The sequence below is a fragment of the Podarcis vaucheri genome (genome assembly GCF_965113315.1).
Source record: "Podarcis vaucheri genome assembly, chromosome: 7".
Lineage (NCBI taxonomy): Eukaryota > Metazoa > Chordata > Lepidosauria > Squamata > Lacertidae > Podarcis > Podarcis vaucheri.
In genome coordinates this window covers 72,053,605-72,071,016 of record NC_138765.1, presented here as the reverse complement: position 1 = coordinate 72,071,016, position 17,412 = coordinate 72,053,605, and the positions used below count along the sequence as shown (strand labels likewise).

The window sequence follows — 17,412 nt, the reverse complement described above, 5'->3', positions numbered from 1 at the left end:
AGAAAATGCAGTCCTTGCCATCCTGATACTACATCACAACAGTGCCCGCTGCAAGGAAATGCAAGGTACAGATGGAACAGGTAGCTGCAAAATATTGCGCTTACGATAGGGGAACCTCAGGCCCACATACGAATGTGGCCTTCAGAACTCTCCCCAGGCTACACTCTTCGCTGTTCTTGATTCACATACACTTTGAGTGTTTTAGCCTGGCTGGAATGTGTCCTTGATCTGATTGTGATCCTTGCTTGCCTGGAGAGAGGCATGGAAACTAGCCTACGGTACAAAGGTAAACATTTACAGTTGTTGCTCCACCCACTTTGACCTCAGACTCCACCCACCATTGGCATTCGGCCCCTGAAAGTGTGCCCGGAAGGGGCTGTGGCCCTTGGACTAAAAAGATAAGGTTTTGTAAACTTGCAGACCGCTTCCAGCTCCAGGGGCCTTCATAAAGGAGCTTCTTCAGGAAGAAGAATCTGGAGAGGTGAGAGACTCTGCACTTGCTATCAAGGGATGGCTGCTTCTGCCTGCCTACTATATAAAAGAAATATTTGCATTTGCTGCCCCTCCCACTTTTGCCTCTGGCCCCACCCACTGCTGGCATGTCACCCACAGAAGAGAACTGGCCTTGGGGCTGAATGACAGACTCCCACTTCCTCTGCTCCATGGATGGCCATCTGTTATGGCCCCTTTAGTGGAGATTCCTGCATTGCAGGGGTTTGGATTAGATGACCTTTGGGGTCCCTTACAACTCTATGATTACACTCCCCATCACTTCCCCCACTCCTGAGCTACATAATGAAGAAACAGAAAGAAAAAACCAGTATTTGAAAGGAGCTAGAACATGGGTTTTAATAGGAGGGGGAGAAATCGCCTTCTGTAAAATCGTCTGGAACAAACCATCTACACCTGGACCGATGTAACTCCCGTTTTAATAGCAAGGGATATCCATTATTTCTGTCTGTGCGTTTTAGGCAGGTCATTAACGGGACGTACAAGAGCCAGGGCCAGAAAAGCATATTGCTATTTGGCTCGGCCTGAAACTGCTGTTTTGCACGCCATCCGATACCAGAATTTAGGAGGGGAGGCAATGACTATCTTGGCGTCAGCCCTAAGGGCAAAGTGTGCACACAGGAAAATAAATCCTGCATGTACCCCTACATGGTAGGAAATTTGTTTTTATTTTAATTATTGCATTTGTATCTCATCTTTTTCTCCAAGGTGCTCACATGGTTGTCCTCATTTAGTCCCCACAACAACTCTGTGAGGTAGGGTCCAGCTGAGCAGCATTGGATCAGTGAGCTTCATGGCTGAGTGGGGATTTGAACCCTGGTCTCCCAGGTCCTAGTCCGACACATTAACCACTATACCACATTGGCTCTAGAAATCCAAGGGTCCTTCCTTAGGGGAAGATCAAGGCAGTAGGGGAACTCTGCTCTGAGGAAAGGTTGCAGCATTCGGAACATTTGAGTTTAGAGAAAAGGTGAACAAGTTTCTTTGAAAGCTACCCCCAGGACGGGGTCTCTGAGAGTCCCTAAGTTTATAGTATTATGCATGGTATGGAAATAGTGGGTGGACAAAATTCCCCCACCCCCACCCTCATAACACTAGAAACTGTGGACATCCAACAAAGCTGAGTGCTGAAAGAGTCAGGACAGATAAAAGAAAGTCCTTCTTCATGTAGAGCCAGTGTGGTGTAGTGGTTAAGAGCAGTGGACTCGTAATCTGGTGAACCGGGTTCGCTTCCCCGCTCCTCCACATGCAGCTGCTGGGTGACCTTGGGCCAGTCACACTTCTTTGAAGTCTTTCAGCCCCACTCACCCCACAGAGTGTTTGTTGTGGGGGAGGAAGGGAAAGGAGATTGTTAGCCGCTTTGAGACTCCTTAGGGTAGTGATAAAGCTGGATATCAAATCCAAACTCCTCCTAGTGCATAGTTAAACTTTGGAACTCACTTCCACAGGAGGCAGTGATGACCACCAACGTGGGTGGTTTTGAAAAGGATTAGACAAATCCATGGAGAGGGCTTTTGATGGAAACTAACAGTGATGGCTATGCCCTGCCTCCGTTGTCAGAGTGCTTCTGAATACTAGTTGCTGGAAACGGCAAAAGAGGAGAGTCTTCTTGTGCTTGTGTCTTGCTTGAGGTTTCTCATAAGGGGCACCTGTGAGATGCTGGACTAGATCCAGCTGGGTTCCTCAGACTTTCTGCATCAGCTCAGCAGCCAAGGAGCCATTTGGAGTCACTGCCAGCTAGATTCTACTCAGAGCTGGCCCCCTGGAATTAATGAGTACCAAACTTAGGTCCATTAACTTCATTGGGTCTACTCTTGAGTAGCACTGGATATAAGCCTTGATCTGGGATGTGCACTCATGACAACTTGCATTTGTCCTCGTTCACTGGAATGAAGTCTGAAGGAGAGCTATAGAAGGCCAGGTGTTTATTTGCATTCGTTCCAAGTTTTTATATGTGGAGATCGAAGCATGTCTTATCCTACACTTTCTAATGGGTTTTCCCCTCACTTTCCTTATTGCAGAAAGTATAATCTATTTTAGGGGAGAGGGGAGTCATTGATAGCCTCTATGCATTCTTCACTAGAAGCCATCCAAATCAGAGGCAATCGCTGCCTTTTGTGGGATACACGGTTGTAGTAACTAGTCAGTAATAAATCTCACAGAACAGCATGGCATTTATCTCTGAGGGAATGTGCATTATAAAGAGCTCTCCTGGTGGGCAACCCAGTACACCAACTTTCCCCAACCTGGTGCCCCCAGATTCTACAGGCTACAATTCCCATCAGCCCTGACCACCAACACTTCTGGGCCTGGGACTCAAAGAGAGTTGAGAGTCCATTGACAGCTCAAGGGGCCCAACTAGGGCAGGCTGACCAGAAAGCAAGTCCCATTGAAGCAAATGGAACTTCCTTTTGAGTTGCGATGCAGAGGATTATGCAGTTGACCTTTACATCCAAAAATGTGCAGTGGAAAAGATAGGAAAATTGGGATAGTCTTTCGTTTTGGAAAGGAGCATGCAGTGGAAGTTATGCAGAGAGAAAGGGGGACTATATTTTGCAGGAGAGGATCATGAGCCCTGCTGAACACACCACACCCATAGATAACAAAAGGTCTCTTGCAACAGCATGATATTTGTGCTCTCTCTTGAGCACACTGTGTGTGTGTGTGTGTGTGTGTGTGTGTGTGTGTGTGTGTGTGTAGGGAATTGCATCTGCTTTCAACAGATTATCTGAAAGAGACTTCAAATGCCTTGATAGTGCTTCTATATTGTCACCTGTAATGATAATTACAGTTCATGAAAACAGATGTACCATGAAAGAAGGGGAAAGGAGGGAGAAAGCATGCTGAGTCAGCAGCTAAAACCCACCTAACCAGATGAGTTCATGATTTTCTTGTAATCAGGACTCCCCAAAGCATGAAATGGATGTGTGCACTCAGCAACGGAGGTTCCTGAGGCCCATCGCAGCTCTGCATAATCCCGCCAGACTTAACATCAGAGGAAGCGAGATAGCTCAGCAGCAGAGCAGTTCCTCCACACACAGAAGGTTCCAGGTTCAATCCCTGGCATTCTCCCACTAGGATATTTTACAGTGGTACCTTGGTTCTCAAACTTAATCCATTCCGGAAGTCCGTTCCAAAACCAAAGCGTTCCAAAACCAAGGCATGCTTTCCCATAGAAAGTGGATTAATCTGTTCCAGACTTTAAAAAAACAATACCTAAAACAGCAATTTAACATGAATTTTACTATCTAACAAGACCATTGATCCATAAAATGAAAGCAATAAACAATGTACTGCAGTCACAGAAGCAATCAATCAGTAGCTGAACTGGGTTCCATACAGTCACAAAAGCAACAAAAAAGAGACGCAAAAACAAAAAATTAATAGCAAAAACTGACAGATCACAGTGTAATGCTCAAAACAGAAGTGTGGCACTCAAATCGGAAGCATAACACTCAAAACGGAGTATGTTTGGCTTCCAAAAAAAGTTTGCGAACCAGAACACATACTTCCAGGTTTGCAGTGTTTGGGTTCCAAGTTGTTTGAGAACCAAGGTACCACTGTATTATGTTTTTATATACCGTATGTTGGAAGCCACCAACATATCGCAACCGTTGTTGTTGTTTAGGACATCCCTATTTTCTTTTTTTTTTTTTATAAAATTTTTATTGGGTTTTCACATTTTATATAGACAAAAACAAAGACACAAAAAACAAATAAACACATAAACAAAAAAGAAAATAAGAAAACAACAACAAACATATATACTTTCCCGAAAATGTTATTTCCTAACCCTGGTCATTGACTTCCCCCTACCCCCTCCCTTGCATCCCCATTTCCAAATTTATGTCAGCAAATTGGCATTTCCCTGTCTTAATATTAGTCCTTTTATAAAAACAAACAAAATTATTTTTTTCTAAGTTGGACCTCAATTCCCTTCCAACGATTTCCCATTTTGTCTTGAATAATGATCTTTTTAACCAAATCCCATAATCATGAGTGTTGTTAGAACTTAATTTTTCCCTCCCTCCCATCCCCGGTTTGCGTCCCTTCCCAAAGCATGTCCAAAATAACAGTTCCTAGCCCGGGTTCCTCACGTCCGAGGCCCTCCAGTCTCTTTCAGTCCCTCTCCGCCGGTCTTGTTGGTAATCCTTTATGCCAGTCGTCACATCTCGAAAGAGTTCTTTCACCATCAATCCAAAGTCTCTTCCCATATTTGCAAACAGCTGCTGAAGAGTTTCCACAAGGCATGAATCTTGAAGGTAATCAAAGTCAGAGTCTATGTGGAGGCCCCGATTATATTTCTTTATTTTAAATTCCTTAATTTCATAGACTCCCAGGACCTCCACTTTCGTCTTCTGCATCTTTCGTGGATTTATAGTAGATTTGCTCCAATAATCTCCTTGTTTGTATTCCACAGGCGTCAGCTTCTGCTCTGTATTTTCCCACATCACTTCTTCTCTTTCTTGTTTTGTCTTCTCCTCTTCTTTTATTATCATTTCTGGTTCAGCTGTGGATTCTTTCTCATTGAGGTCCTCGTTACATTCAGCAGAACTACTTGTTTCAGAAGTCAAGGTCATCAATTGTTCACTCATAGCCGTAGTCTGCTCTTGTAAGATTCCAAACAAATAGAACATCCTTTCGATTTCTCCCAGTATCTTTCCATCCACAGCCATTGTAATTCCACAGAATTCCCTCTAGAGGGAATCTGGTTACTTAGTATTCTTTTCCCCAACAGTCCTTTGTCTTGTTATTGTTTCTTTATTTCCAACAATTTTAGATCAATTGTAACTCTTTTTAATCCAGAGGTAACTTTTCCACTATTAACAGCTGTCAAACTCTGCACTTCTTAAACCAGCTCCAAAGCAGGACGCTCCCGGGCCCGGGAGGGGGGGTTGTTTACAACAGAACACAAAACATCCAACACTCCTCTCTCCTGCTCAAAATTTCCAAATCTTGGAAGTTACTGTCTTTTTTTTTTAAAACTCACCCTTTACAGGGTGGGCACTCCAGCTTAGTTCTTTTTTCGTTGCTCTAGATCGTCTGCAAGGTGGGGGGTGCGGACTTCCTTTTAGCACATCCCCCGATCGTCTCAAATTCAGTGGATAAATTTCTTAAAAGCCAAGTCCAAATTACTCACGGGTTGTTTTTTCAGCCGAATTTCAAGGAAGGAAGTCAGCGCTCTCCGGTCATGGCTCGCGGCTTCGCTCAGCAGAGGTAGCGATGGACTCTCAGTGCCACGCCACCCCCCGTATCCCCTCCGCAGCCTTTAAAAAGGCTCTTCGCGAATCAGGGGGGGCGCTTAAGGCACCCGCCGAGTCTTCAGTCCGCAGGCACCGCGCCTGCGGTTTTAAGGGTCCCCGTGTCGCCGGCACGGCAAAGACCCGTCCCCTGCTGAGCCGATTCCCTCCGGAGCTCGGAGGGAATCCGCCATTCCCAGATCGCGTCAACCCCGGAAGTCCAGGACATCCCTATTTTCATCGGAGAAATGTTAGCAGATATGTGGTATGTAGGGAATTAAGCTCTCCCCCCCCTTCCAGACCATTTCCCTAAATCCTGATTTGCCTCAGTCTCTCCCCCCACCCCTCAACTCACTGTGCAGCTGTTTGGCTGGGGCGGGGGGGGGTGTTAAAGAGAGAGAGGCATTCACACGCCTCCTTTATAACATGCTGTCTGAGCCGTAAAGCATACCTGCTCAGAAATGTGCCCCATTGAATGCATGGACCCCGAGTTCCCAAGCAAGCATGCCTAAGGTCAGGTTACTCAAAAAGAAAATTGTGTGATCTAGTTGTGGGTTTGTGTGTGTGCATCATGGGTGTGTGTGATCCCTGAAGTTTGTTGCTGGAGGTAGGGGGAGACACATGTATCGTGCCAACTGGAAGATCTCTCCGAATTACGGGATGTAAGGAGCACTTAGCGGGGTCTTTCCCAGAGAGAACCTCTCTTGCTATGATGACCTAACTGCCCCCTCTCCCCCGCTGTTATGAATCAATGGAATCTGGCAAAAAGGCAGAGGAGACTGTCTCGCTTCCAAATGCAGGATTGCAGTCGGCGGCGCTCAGACATCACGCACACGTGCAAACATAAGAGGGAGACATCGCTAGAAGACCTGAGATGTTAAAAAGAGACGGCGGCACAGCAAGAGCAGCAGTAAGAATTATTCCAAATCAGCAGGTCAGCCCCAAGATGATCCCATAGTTCGGCTTGGCATGTTGCACAAGCCAGGATGGAGATAGACAAATATGTAAGGGATATGTTTATACTGGCCACTAGCAACTGCCATTTGTACAAGCATATATGAGCACAACTATATATTAAATTATTTCAGGCACTGAAAAATAGGGCAGACAGTCCCTCAATGTCCAAAGTGCTAATCCATTGTGCTTTGCACGCGTGGGTTCAAATCCTACCTTCGTCGTCAGTATTAAGTTGTGGGTGGACATAGCAGTCGACACAGAGATTTCTCCAAGTGGTTCTTTATAGTAAGCTGGAACTGAACTGAACTGAACAGCTCAGCCGGCCTGCTTTTCGCATGCCAACATTGTAACAACAACAACACCCCAGGGTTTCCTGCCTAAATTAACTTACCTATGTGGACCTGAGTGAAAACTATATACACAATGCCCCTGGTGGCCTGGGTGAGAACTTCAATACATAACAGTTATCATCCACTTAGGAGTCAACTCCCAACAGCCTGATGTGTGTGCCAAGCTAGGTCTCCGACTCAGGTGGAGAGGCGGCTCCACCTTAAGACTGACATTGGCGCAAGGGTCAGTTTGAAGCAGCTACTCACCATATTGGCAGCTGGGGCCCTGGAAGCCTGCAGGGCAGTGGCAGACCTGAGAGGAGCCTTCCGCACATTTGCCTCCATTGAAACACACGCCGTAATTGCAGACAGCTTAAAAAGAAAAAGACAGATGACCATATGAGATATGGATGCACTGGATAACTCAGTAGAGTATGAGACTCTTAATCTCAGGGTTGTGGGTTTGAGCCCCACAGAGGGTGAAAGATTCCTCCATTGCTGGGGGTTGAATCTTGTGGTCCAGTTCAGCTCTATGATTCGATGAGACCATTTGTTTCCTGCTTGGCAGGGGGTTGGACTCGATGGCCCTTGTGGTCTCTTCCAACTCTATGATTCTATGATTCTATGATTCTATGATTCCATTGACTGACACTCTAGAATATGAATTGGGGGGCCATTCGCAGCACAAGAGCAAAAAATAATTTCTGGACGAGCTTCCAGGGAACGCCTGCTGGCAGTGGGCAAAAAGGCAAAAGTGGGGCAGATCGAGAAATGCAAATTTCACCTAGTTTTTACAAACATTCTCACACGCCTCTCTCGCCTCCATTTGGGCAAGCAGGAAACCACCAAGGATACCTGCTCTCGGGTTGCTCTGGAGAAAGTGTGGGAAGAGCACCGAGGAGCTGCTCTTTTTTACACCTCACAGCTAAGCGTTTTGAAAAAATGGTGTGCAAGTTCCGCCATGTGCAATGGAACTTCCAGGGACAACACAGCTTAAGTCACCACAAAAGGAGGTTTTGGAGCACTCCAAATCATTTGCCATATTTGTCCACAGATCTAGCTGAAAGGCAATGCATAATATCCGCATAGATCATTGTAATGTGTCCCTAGTTGTTATTATTATTGTGTAATTATAAGGAAATTGCATAATCTTAGAAGGGAGTGTAGCTGTGACTATCCTGAAGGGACCTCGCACTTCCGAATTTGCCACTACCCTCCTGCAGTCAGCCCACTATACTATGCAGAAGAACAGAAAAAGCTCAACAACTTTTGTGTCCATATTTGTACTTTTCGAAATATGGCAACCCTACCATATTGTATCATACCACTAGAACAGGGGGTCAGCAACCTTTTTCAGCCGAGGGCCGGTCCACCATCTCTCAGACCATGTGGGGGGCCGGACTATATTTTGGAGGGGAAAAATGAACAAATTCCTATGCCCCACAAATAACCCAGAGATCCATTTAAAATAAAAGGACACATTCTACTCATGTAAAACATGCTGATTCCTGAACCGTCTGCGGGCCGGATTGAGAAGGCGATTGGGCCTCATCCGGCCCACAGGCCTTAGGTTGCCTACCTCTGCACTAGAAGGACCTTTTTCATTGTTGTGAAGAAGAAGAAGAAGAAGAAGAAGAAGAAGAAGAAGAAGAAGAAGAAGAAGGATCTCTTCAGCAGTAGCAAGACAAAAATCACGAGCAACTTTGGTACAATGGGGTACAACAGAATTACATAAAATATTCAATTAGCTATGCATTTAAAAAGCCCTAAGTACAATGCTATATTTTCAAATATGCCTTCCATAAAAATGACTTAATCTCTCAAGCCTGCCTTATCTAATAATAATAATAACAACAACAACAACAACAACCAGCCCATCTGGCTGCATTTCCCCAGCCACTCTAAATTTGCCTCCCTCATTAAAGGGATACAGTTCTTTATCAAATAAATCAAGTTCAGTTTCCCCTTGAATTACATGGCAGTGTTAAGTTAGATGTTCCGAGAGAGCTATATCCCATACGTTGCTAAGCCACATCTCTTAGGGCATTAGCTCTCAAGATTCCTAACGGGATGCTAATCTTGCAGAGGCTAATAGCTGGAATGCAAAAATCTTACGTGATACTACAGGATTAGAGTCATTTTCTGTGGACAATAGAGCCAGGGCTGGCTCTGCAATTAGATTCTGATGGGTACTGCATGCTATCTCTGAAAAGACCTCCAAATTTTTGCACTTTCCCACATTCCCACCCCAGGCAAAAATGTGCCTGTTACTCCACACTGTCTCCAACAATGCAGGGGCATAGATCATGTAATACGAGAGAGCGCCATTGGTGTCTGGTGCCAGGTTAAGACAATTTAAGAACCACAGTCCAAAAACGGTGAAGTGATTAGCTCCGAAGACTGTGTAGCTCATACAGCGTGATGGCGATTAAAATGCCACAGATCTTGTCTGGCACTCTGACAAGGGGTCTGTTCCAGTGGATGATGTCCAGAGCAGAAGTCTTTGGACTAGATCCCACTGTGACAGAGAAATGCTCTGCTCAGCTTGGAAGAAACAGAAACAGTGTGATGTTTCTGAATTCCATACAAAACGGCAGGGCAGCAGAATGGCCAAGGATCTCCCCACTGTGTGGATGAACTCTGTCCACAAACATAGAGCTGCGTCCAATACTAGCCTGACTCAAAGTAGACCTACTATAGTTAACGGAGATGGTGATTCATAGAAGTACAGGGGGTTAGGAGGGACACCAAGCGTGGACCAACTTCCAACAATGCAAGAATCAGAACTGAAAATCCCTGACAGATGGCCACCCAACCTCTCCCAAGAAACCTCCACCACCTTTTGGAGCAGCCCGTTCCACTGTCAGAAAGTTCTTCCTAATGTTTAGTGGGATTCAACTTTCTTGTAGTTTGAATCTGTTTGTTTGGTTCTTGAGTCTATTAGTTCGGCCGTGTTTAGGGAAGATTTTAATGACTGATGTTTTAATGTATTTTAATCTTTTGTTGGGAGCCGCCCAGAGTGGCTGGGGAAACCCAGCCAGATGGGTGGGGTATAAATAAATTATTATTATTATTATTATTATTATTATTATTATTATTACTACTACTACTACTACTACTACTGCTATCATTATTATTCCCCTCTGGAGCAACAGAAAACAAGCTGGCTCCATTTTCCATCTGATTCACAACATTTTAAAAACACATACATTAGTGAAAACAACATACAGAAGATGCAATATGTTAGAGCAAGCTGTTTGTTAGAATGTGCATACAGTGGTACCTCTGGCTGCGAACGGGATCAGTTCCGGAGGCCCGTTCACAATGTGAAAAGCCTGCAACCTAAAGCACTGTATCTGCGCAGGTGTGTGACGCAATTTGGTGCTTGTGCGCATGTGCATAGCGCAATTTAGCACTACTGCGCATGCGCGAGCAGCGAAACCCAGAAGTAACACTTTCTGGTACTTCCAGGTCACCTCAGGATGCAACCTGAAAAAACGTAACATGAAGCAAATGTAACATGAGGTGTGACTGTATTAGTCCAAACTGCATACCCAAAAAGGTGTGTATTAAAAGAAATGCCCCTTAAAAGACTGGTGAATTTTCATTCATTTTCATTCCTGAAATATTGGGGGGGCTGAATTAAGTTTGGGGGGAATAAGATGCTGGGGGGGGGATTCACATATTCATCTGTTCCTGGGGACATATATCAGCACGTGTGTGGAATTCCCTTCACATGGCTTCCAGCCACCTTGCCAGAGGAGATCATGGCCAGTAATCATTGGTTACATCCAATGCTAGAGTAGACTCAGAGTAGACTCAATGAAGCTGATAGACATGACTAATTCAGCTTCATTAAGGGTCAGCTTTGGCAGCAGAAACTGATCCCTGCAACTCCCTCAAACATTCTTCTGCTCATTTCTGAACAGACGTAAACAGGTTTGTACCACAATCTACCCAGATACATCTGCAGCCCTCAAGATTAAATGGGCAATCCATCATTTGCCTCTCCTGTATTCTTACCTCTAAAATTCCAAAAGAATCTCTTTTTGTAACGCTCAAAGTGGTGTTTTTGGCCAACTAACCCCAAACGTTTATTTCAAAGTGGGGAAGAAAAACACCTCTTTGCAAAAGAGATAAAGAGTTGTTCCTCAGCTGGGTAAAACAACATACTCAGAACACCCACAGAGGCTGGAAATCTGAACAATGAGAATTAGCAGGAGGAGGATTAGCAGAATTGTTTTCCTGCAAATTTCAGGAACTTTTGTAAGAAATTCAAGTGGATAGGAGAAGTAATCTGGCCGTAATCCACTATTTGCTCACTCCTGAGCATTTATACAGGATTAATAAAATTCCTCTGGAATAAATGAGTCTTGAGTTGAAGCCTCTACAACGATTTTTGGGTTGAAGCATATTCCTATGCAATCATGCATGGTCCAGAGAAAGTGGACAGAGGGAAGTTTTACTCCCTCTCTCGTAATGCTGGAATTTAGGAACATCCACTGAAGCTGAGTGCTGGAAGAGCCTAGTTAAACTACGGAGTTTCCTCCTGCAAAGGACCAGTAATGACCACCAACTTGGACTGCTTTAAAAGAGGACTGGACAAATTCATGAAAGATAAGCCTGTCAAAGACTACTAGCCACAGTCACTAGGTTCTACCTCCCCTGTCAGAGGCAGTATACAGTGGTACCTCGGGTTACAAACGCTTCAGGTTACATACACTTCAGGTTACAGACTCCACTAACCCAGAAATAGTGCTTCAGGTTAAGAACTTTGCTTCAGGATGAGAACAGAAATTGTGCTCCGGTGGCGCAGTGGCAGCAGGAGGCCCCATTAGCTAAAGTGGTGCTTCAGGTTAAGAACAGTTTCAGGTTATGAACGGACCTCTGGAACAAATTAAGTACTTAACCCGAGGTACCACTGTACCTGTGAACACTAGTTGGCGGAAACTGCAGGTGGGGATTTGCTGCTGCACTCAGGGCAGTCTGGTTGGCCACTGTGAGAACAGGATTCTGGGAAAGATGGGCCATTGGTCTGACCCAGCAGCTAGTCTCTTCTTGTGTTGCTCCTTTGCATGAGTCATATCTGAAGAGGTCTGTCTGCAAAGGCTCAGCTGTACCTTTTCATTTACAGTCGACCCCTTTCAGCTCTTGCAAGAAGGAAAACATCCCTGTGATGCCCAGTGACACTAGCAGGTGTGATCCTGCGATCTCAAGTGGGTGTTAATTTACGGGAGCCATAAAACTAATGGGGAGAGGCCAGACATAACACAAGACAGACCAGCTGGATAGGGGATTTCCTTGCAGCGAGTTGAACGCGGTTGCTGTACAATGAACAGCGTCCTGCTCTCACAGTGGCCAACCAGATGCCCATCGTGAGAATTGGGGGAAATTACAGAGCCTAGGACTTGCTGATCAGAAGGTCGGCGGTTCGAATCCCCGCGATGGGGTGAGCTCCCGTTGCTCGGTCCCTGCTCCTGCCAACCTAGCAGTTCGAAAGCACATCAAAGTGCAAGTAGATGAATAGGTACCACTCCGTCGGGAAGGTAAACGGCATTTCCGTGTGCTGCTCTGGTTCGCCAGAAGCAGCTTAGTCATGCTGGCCACATGACCCGGAAGCTGTACGCCAGCTCCCTTGGCCAATAAAGCGAGATGAGCACCGCAACCCCAGAGTCAGTCACGACTGGACCTAATGGTCAGGGGTTCCTTTACCTTTATCTTTACCTTTATTGAGGGGAGATGCAATGCATATACTAGGCAAAATTCTGTCTGAAATGCATAGATGTGCATTAATTTTCACGTGTTTTAAAAAAACAAAGCAATTCACAAACAGATGTGGAAATGGGGTCAACCAAACCAAAATGGACAGATTCATCAAACCCTGCACCTCCATCTATGCAGATTTGCCTAAATCCAAGAAATAGCTCTCAGAGCCTTTTAGCCTGCTGGCAAAATAGTGATGGAGATTTTTTTTTTTTTAAAGAGCATTTAAGGGAAAAATCAACAGCACAGAGGAGATCAAAGCATTTTTGTGAGCCAACTCAGTCGCCAAAGAGGAGCTTGGGAAAGACCCCCCACCCCTGCCACCAGTCCGGAGAGAAGATAAATTTCTGCAGAGAGAAGGAGTAAACTGAGAAGAGAGCACCTTGGTGTCAGATAAGGGCCTGGGCTCAAAATGCATTCTGCACTCACCTGCAGAATCTCTTGGATCTAGGGAAACAAAACAAAACACCAGCCACAAAAGGAGGAGAGCAAATATATTCCCAGGGACACATTGGGCGCCTCAAGTCCGTGGGTATTTTCTAGGAGCGGTTCAAGCACACGCTGGGAAACTTTAGGATTCTTCCATTAAGTCAAGCACTCCATTGCTCTAGTCTAGAGCAAGAAATCCACTTTTAAAAACTAGCAAATATGTTATGGTTCAGAAAGTGATGGTAAAACACATTGAAAGGTATGAGAGGCATGCAGATTAGTGGGAATATGTGTGAACGCCACACAAGAAACTCCACTCATCGTTGAAACTCTCTGCAAAGAAAACTGAACAAATGCTCAACAAAGACTGGACATTGTCTAACCTCTGTTAGGGTGAATGCTCTTTGTTGTATAACCACCCCAGAAATAAATCAGAAAGAAAGCTCAGTGAAGACCAGACACTGGCTGCATCCAGATGTAATAAATGTTGTGTTAGATTTCCTGGTTAAAATGCTGCCATTTCTGTCCTGTTTTCTAATGTTCCTTTCAGTGCCTGTTGCATTATTGCAGTGCCTGCTGCATTGTTGAACAATACTTTTAGACAGATATACTAGCATGTCGTGCTAAATTTCCTTCACACCAGTGGGCATGATGTGGCAAAACAACGGATGTCATTGGACAATGTCATTCTCCTCCATACATGCTTCTGTTTCCCCATAAAAAGAGCAGGGTAGAGCTACCGTATATGTTGGTTGTTGTTGTTGTTTAGTCATGTCCGACTCTTCGTGACCCCATGGACCAGAGCACACCAGGCACTCCTGTCATCCACTGCTTCCCACAGGTTGGTCAAACTCATGTTCGTAGCTTCGAGAACATTGTCCAACCATCTCGCCTCTGTCATCCCCTTCTCCTTGTGCCCTCCATCTTTCCCAACATCAGGGTCTTTTCCAGGGAGTCTTCTCTTCTCATGAGGTGGCCAAAGTATTGGAGCCTCAGCTTCACGATCTGTCCTTCCAGTGAGCACTCAGGGCTGATTTCCTTCAGAATGGATAGGTTTGATCTTCTTGCAGTCCAGGGGACTCTCAAGAGTCTCCTCCAGCACCATAATCCCAAAGCATCAATTCTTCGGCGATCAGTCTTCTTTATGGTCTAGCTCTCACTTCCATACATCACTTTTGGGAAAACCATAGCTTTAACTATAGGGACCTTTGTCGGCAAGGTGATGTCTCTGCTTTTTAAGATGCTGTCACCCCAAACCGTGCAATTTTCTGGATCCACAGGGTTGCAGTTTTTGGTTTTTTTTCCTTGAAGCAAGTGACACAGAAATTAATGTTAAGCTTCTACTAGATTTCCAGAAGCTGCTTTTGTGTCATGTGTGTTGGAAATCTCAGGTGCAAAGGTGCAAACTTGGGGCAATTGTTCTTTGGTGAGAGAGCCCCAGCTGAGATTTGATGTGGCAAAACATGCAGCAAAAAAAGCATGGGAATATAGGCTGTAAAAACTTTTACATGTGCCCTTTCCAGTGAATCTCGATGTATCCCATTTCCCTAGCTCAAAAATAGACCACACGTTTAGAAAATCATAAAATGGTACCCTCACAAAATTCTTCAGAGGTCAGGTTCATGTGCTTTTCCATATAGCAGACAGAAATAGTTGCTCAGGCAGTAAAATGTTGCTTGGTTATAAAATGGTAAAAGTTCCTAAACTATTGGTATAGGAAAACATTAGTTTCATACTTTATTCTTGTCTGAAACAAAAGAGGCTACTTAAAGCCATGCAGCTGGAGGGAGCAGCTCAGACATACTCACGCACATAGACTAAGTTGAACAAAAAGCTTGGTTGCCCGTGGCATTAACCCCTTCATGCATTAATTAGACTCAGACATGCTGGTGATATGAGGCTGGTTCCCCTACAATGTGAAAGCTCAAATAAAATACAGTGCTTTAAACAACAATCCCTCTTCCCAGGGAACTCTGGGAATTGTAGCTCTGTGAGGGCAATAGGAGTCTCTTAACAACTCTCAGCACCCTTCACAAACTACAGTTCCCTGTATTATTTGGGGGAAGGTGTGACTGCTTAAAGTGACAGTGCTTTAAATGTATAGTGCAAATGAGGCCTTAGACTCTTTTCCAAAGCTTCCTTCATACTCACAAAAGACTTGGGCAGTTCTTTTAGCACTGAGTCAGACCACTGGTCCAGCTCACTATCATCTACACTGACTGGCAGCAGCCTTCTAGGATTTCAGACAGTGGGGCTTTCCCAGCCCCAACTAGAGGTGCCAAGTTTTGAACCTGCAACCTTCTGAATGCAAAGCAGATACTTTACCACTGAGCCATGACTCTTCCCACAACAGCTTAAGTATTTGCAGTTGTGTTAATACATTTGGGGCGTGCACAGGGGAAGCAGCTCTTTTGCACCACTCTTTATATTACTGACGATAATATTCATAAACACTTCTTTTGTTGGGTTTTATCACGGTGCCATCAATTATGACCCCGGTAATACAGAACAAGTTACACTCTGACAACATTTCCTGCTATTCTTGTTTCTGCCATGGGAAATTAAAGGCATTAAAATTTCAGTTCTCAGGAAGAATAAGGGAGGGACCTCAGTGAAGTGGTAGCACTCGTTCTTTCCATACATAATAAAGGAGCCAGTTTCACCTCTTGGCATCTCCAGGAAAAGACCTATATTTGAGGTCACCTCCAGGCTGTCAGCATTTTGTGGGAGAGATTCAAGCACATACCAGGAATTTAGGTTTGCTGCATTAAGCGGATTAAAGAACTCTGTCGTCCTGGCGCAACAAACCCACTTTTTTTAAAAAACGACTTTTTGCAGTTGGGAGAGTTAACAGGGAAAGCATGGGGCGAATGAACGATTAATGGAAAGATGTATAAGCACCGCACAAGCAAATCAGGACAAATTTAGGAAGAATGCTGCCCACAAACAAATGAGAACAGTGCTCAATATAGGCCAGCTGTAGCCTACTGTCTGCATAAGCTTTCTGCAAGCAAATAAGGATGGATGTTGAACTAAGGTTGGACATAGTCTAGCCTCCACATGAGCTTCACACAAGCAAATCAAATGAATGCTAAATAAATAGGTACCTAATGGAGCCCGGAGACTTTGGATAAACATTACCAATATAGAGAGACTGTACTGGATCTTTGCCCTGATCCAGCCAACTTGGTATCCAAAACCAGACCCTCCGAGTGCCCCTATTTTCTAGGGAAGTCCCAGATTTACAGAAGCCATCCCAGTTTCTCATTTGATTCCAGAATGTCCCGCTTTTCCTTAGGATGTCCCTATTTTCAGCTGAGAGATGTTGGAGGCTATGGAGTTATTGCAACCCCCAAGCCAATGAAATAAGTAACTATACAGCCTTTAGAAGACATCTGAAGGCAGCCCTGCATTGGAAAGTATGTTTAATGTTTTATTATGCTTTTATATATGTTGTAAGCCACCTAGAGTGGCACCTAGAGGGGCGGGGAATGATGATGATGATGATGATGATGATGATGATGGACGTCCCTATTTTCATAGGAGAAATATTGAAGGGTATATGCATTCCTAATGGCACGTTTAGCATCACATCGATTTTGGCCCCTAGAAACCAATGTGACAGCACCAACGTCTGTTTGCTGTCATCCAAGGAAAGGCCGTAGCTGAGTGGCTGAGCATCTGCTATGCATGTAAAATGTCCCACGTTCAATTTCCAGCATCTTCAGGTCGCACTGGGAAGATCTCTGTCTGAAATTCTGGAGACACATCGCCAGTCAGCATGGGCAATACGGAACTGGACAGAACAATGGTTTGACTCTGGACCAGGTGGATTCCTCGGTTCTCCATCCTGCCAATGCTCACAGAACCAGAGTCTCTTTTTCCTCTTGGCTTACATCTCAGCTTGACCGACACCTGAACCCCACCACTACTTTGGCTGCATCAGAAGAGACACGCCTGAACTTTGGAACCTGCTTGAATTGAATTGCGGGTCACAAGTCTCTTCAGAAGCATCCCCATCAATGGACGCTTATCCAGACAAAAGGCAACGCTCAAGCCATGCTGCCTGTATCCCCAAGGTAATGAAACAGTGTTGAAAGTCGCTGCCAGAATTCTACTTAAGGTGTCAAGGAGGAGGAATCCATAACCTGCTCAGTTCCTTTGGAACTACATCAGACACCCAT

General features: G+C 44.9%; 1 protein-coding gene across 4 annotated transcripts in view; it reads right to left on the bottom strand.

Moving 5' to 3' along the window:
• The window catches only part of MEGF6 (multiple EGF like domains 6), a 218,049-nt gene that overhangs the window by 170,922 nt on the left and 29,715 nt on the right, over nucleotides 1-17,412 (bottom strand). For 3 of the 4 annotated variants that reach the window (XM_082229747.1, XM_082229746.1, XM_082229749.1), the window contains exon 4: nucleotides 7,304-7,408. The exons of the other annotated variant lie outside the window; for it this stretch is intronic. In XM_082229747.1, the coding sequence (XP_082085873.1) occupies nucleotides 7,304-7,408 (105 nt within the window). The remainder of the gene's footprint in view (nucleotides 1-7,303; nucleotides 7,409-17,412) is intronic. 4 annotated transcript variants of the gene reach the window in all.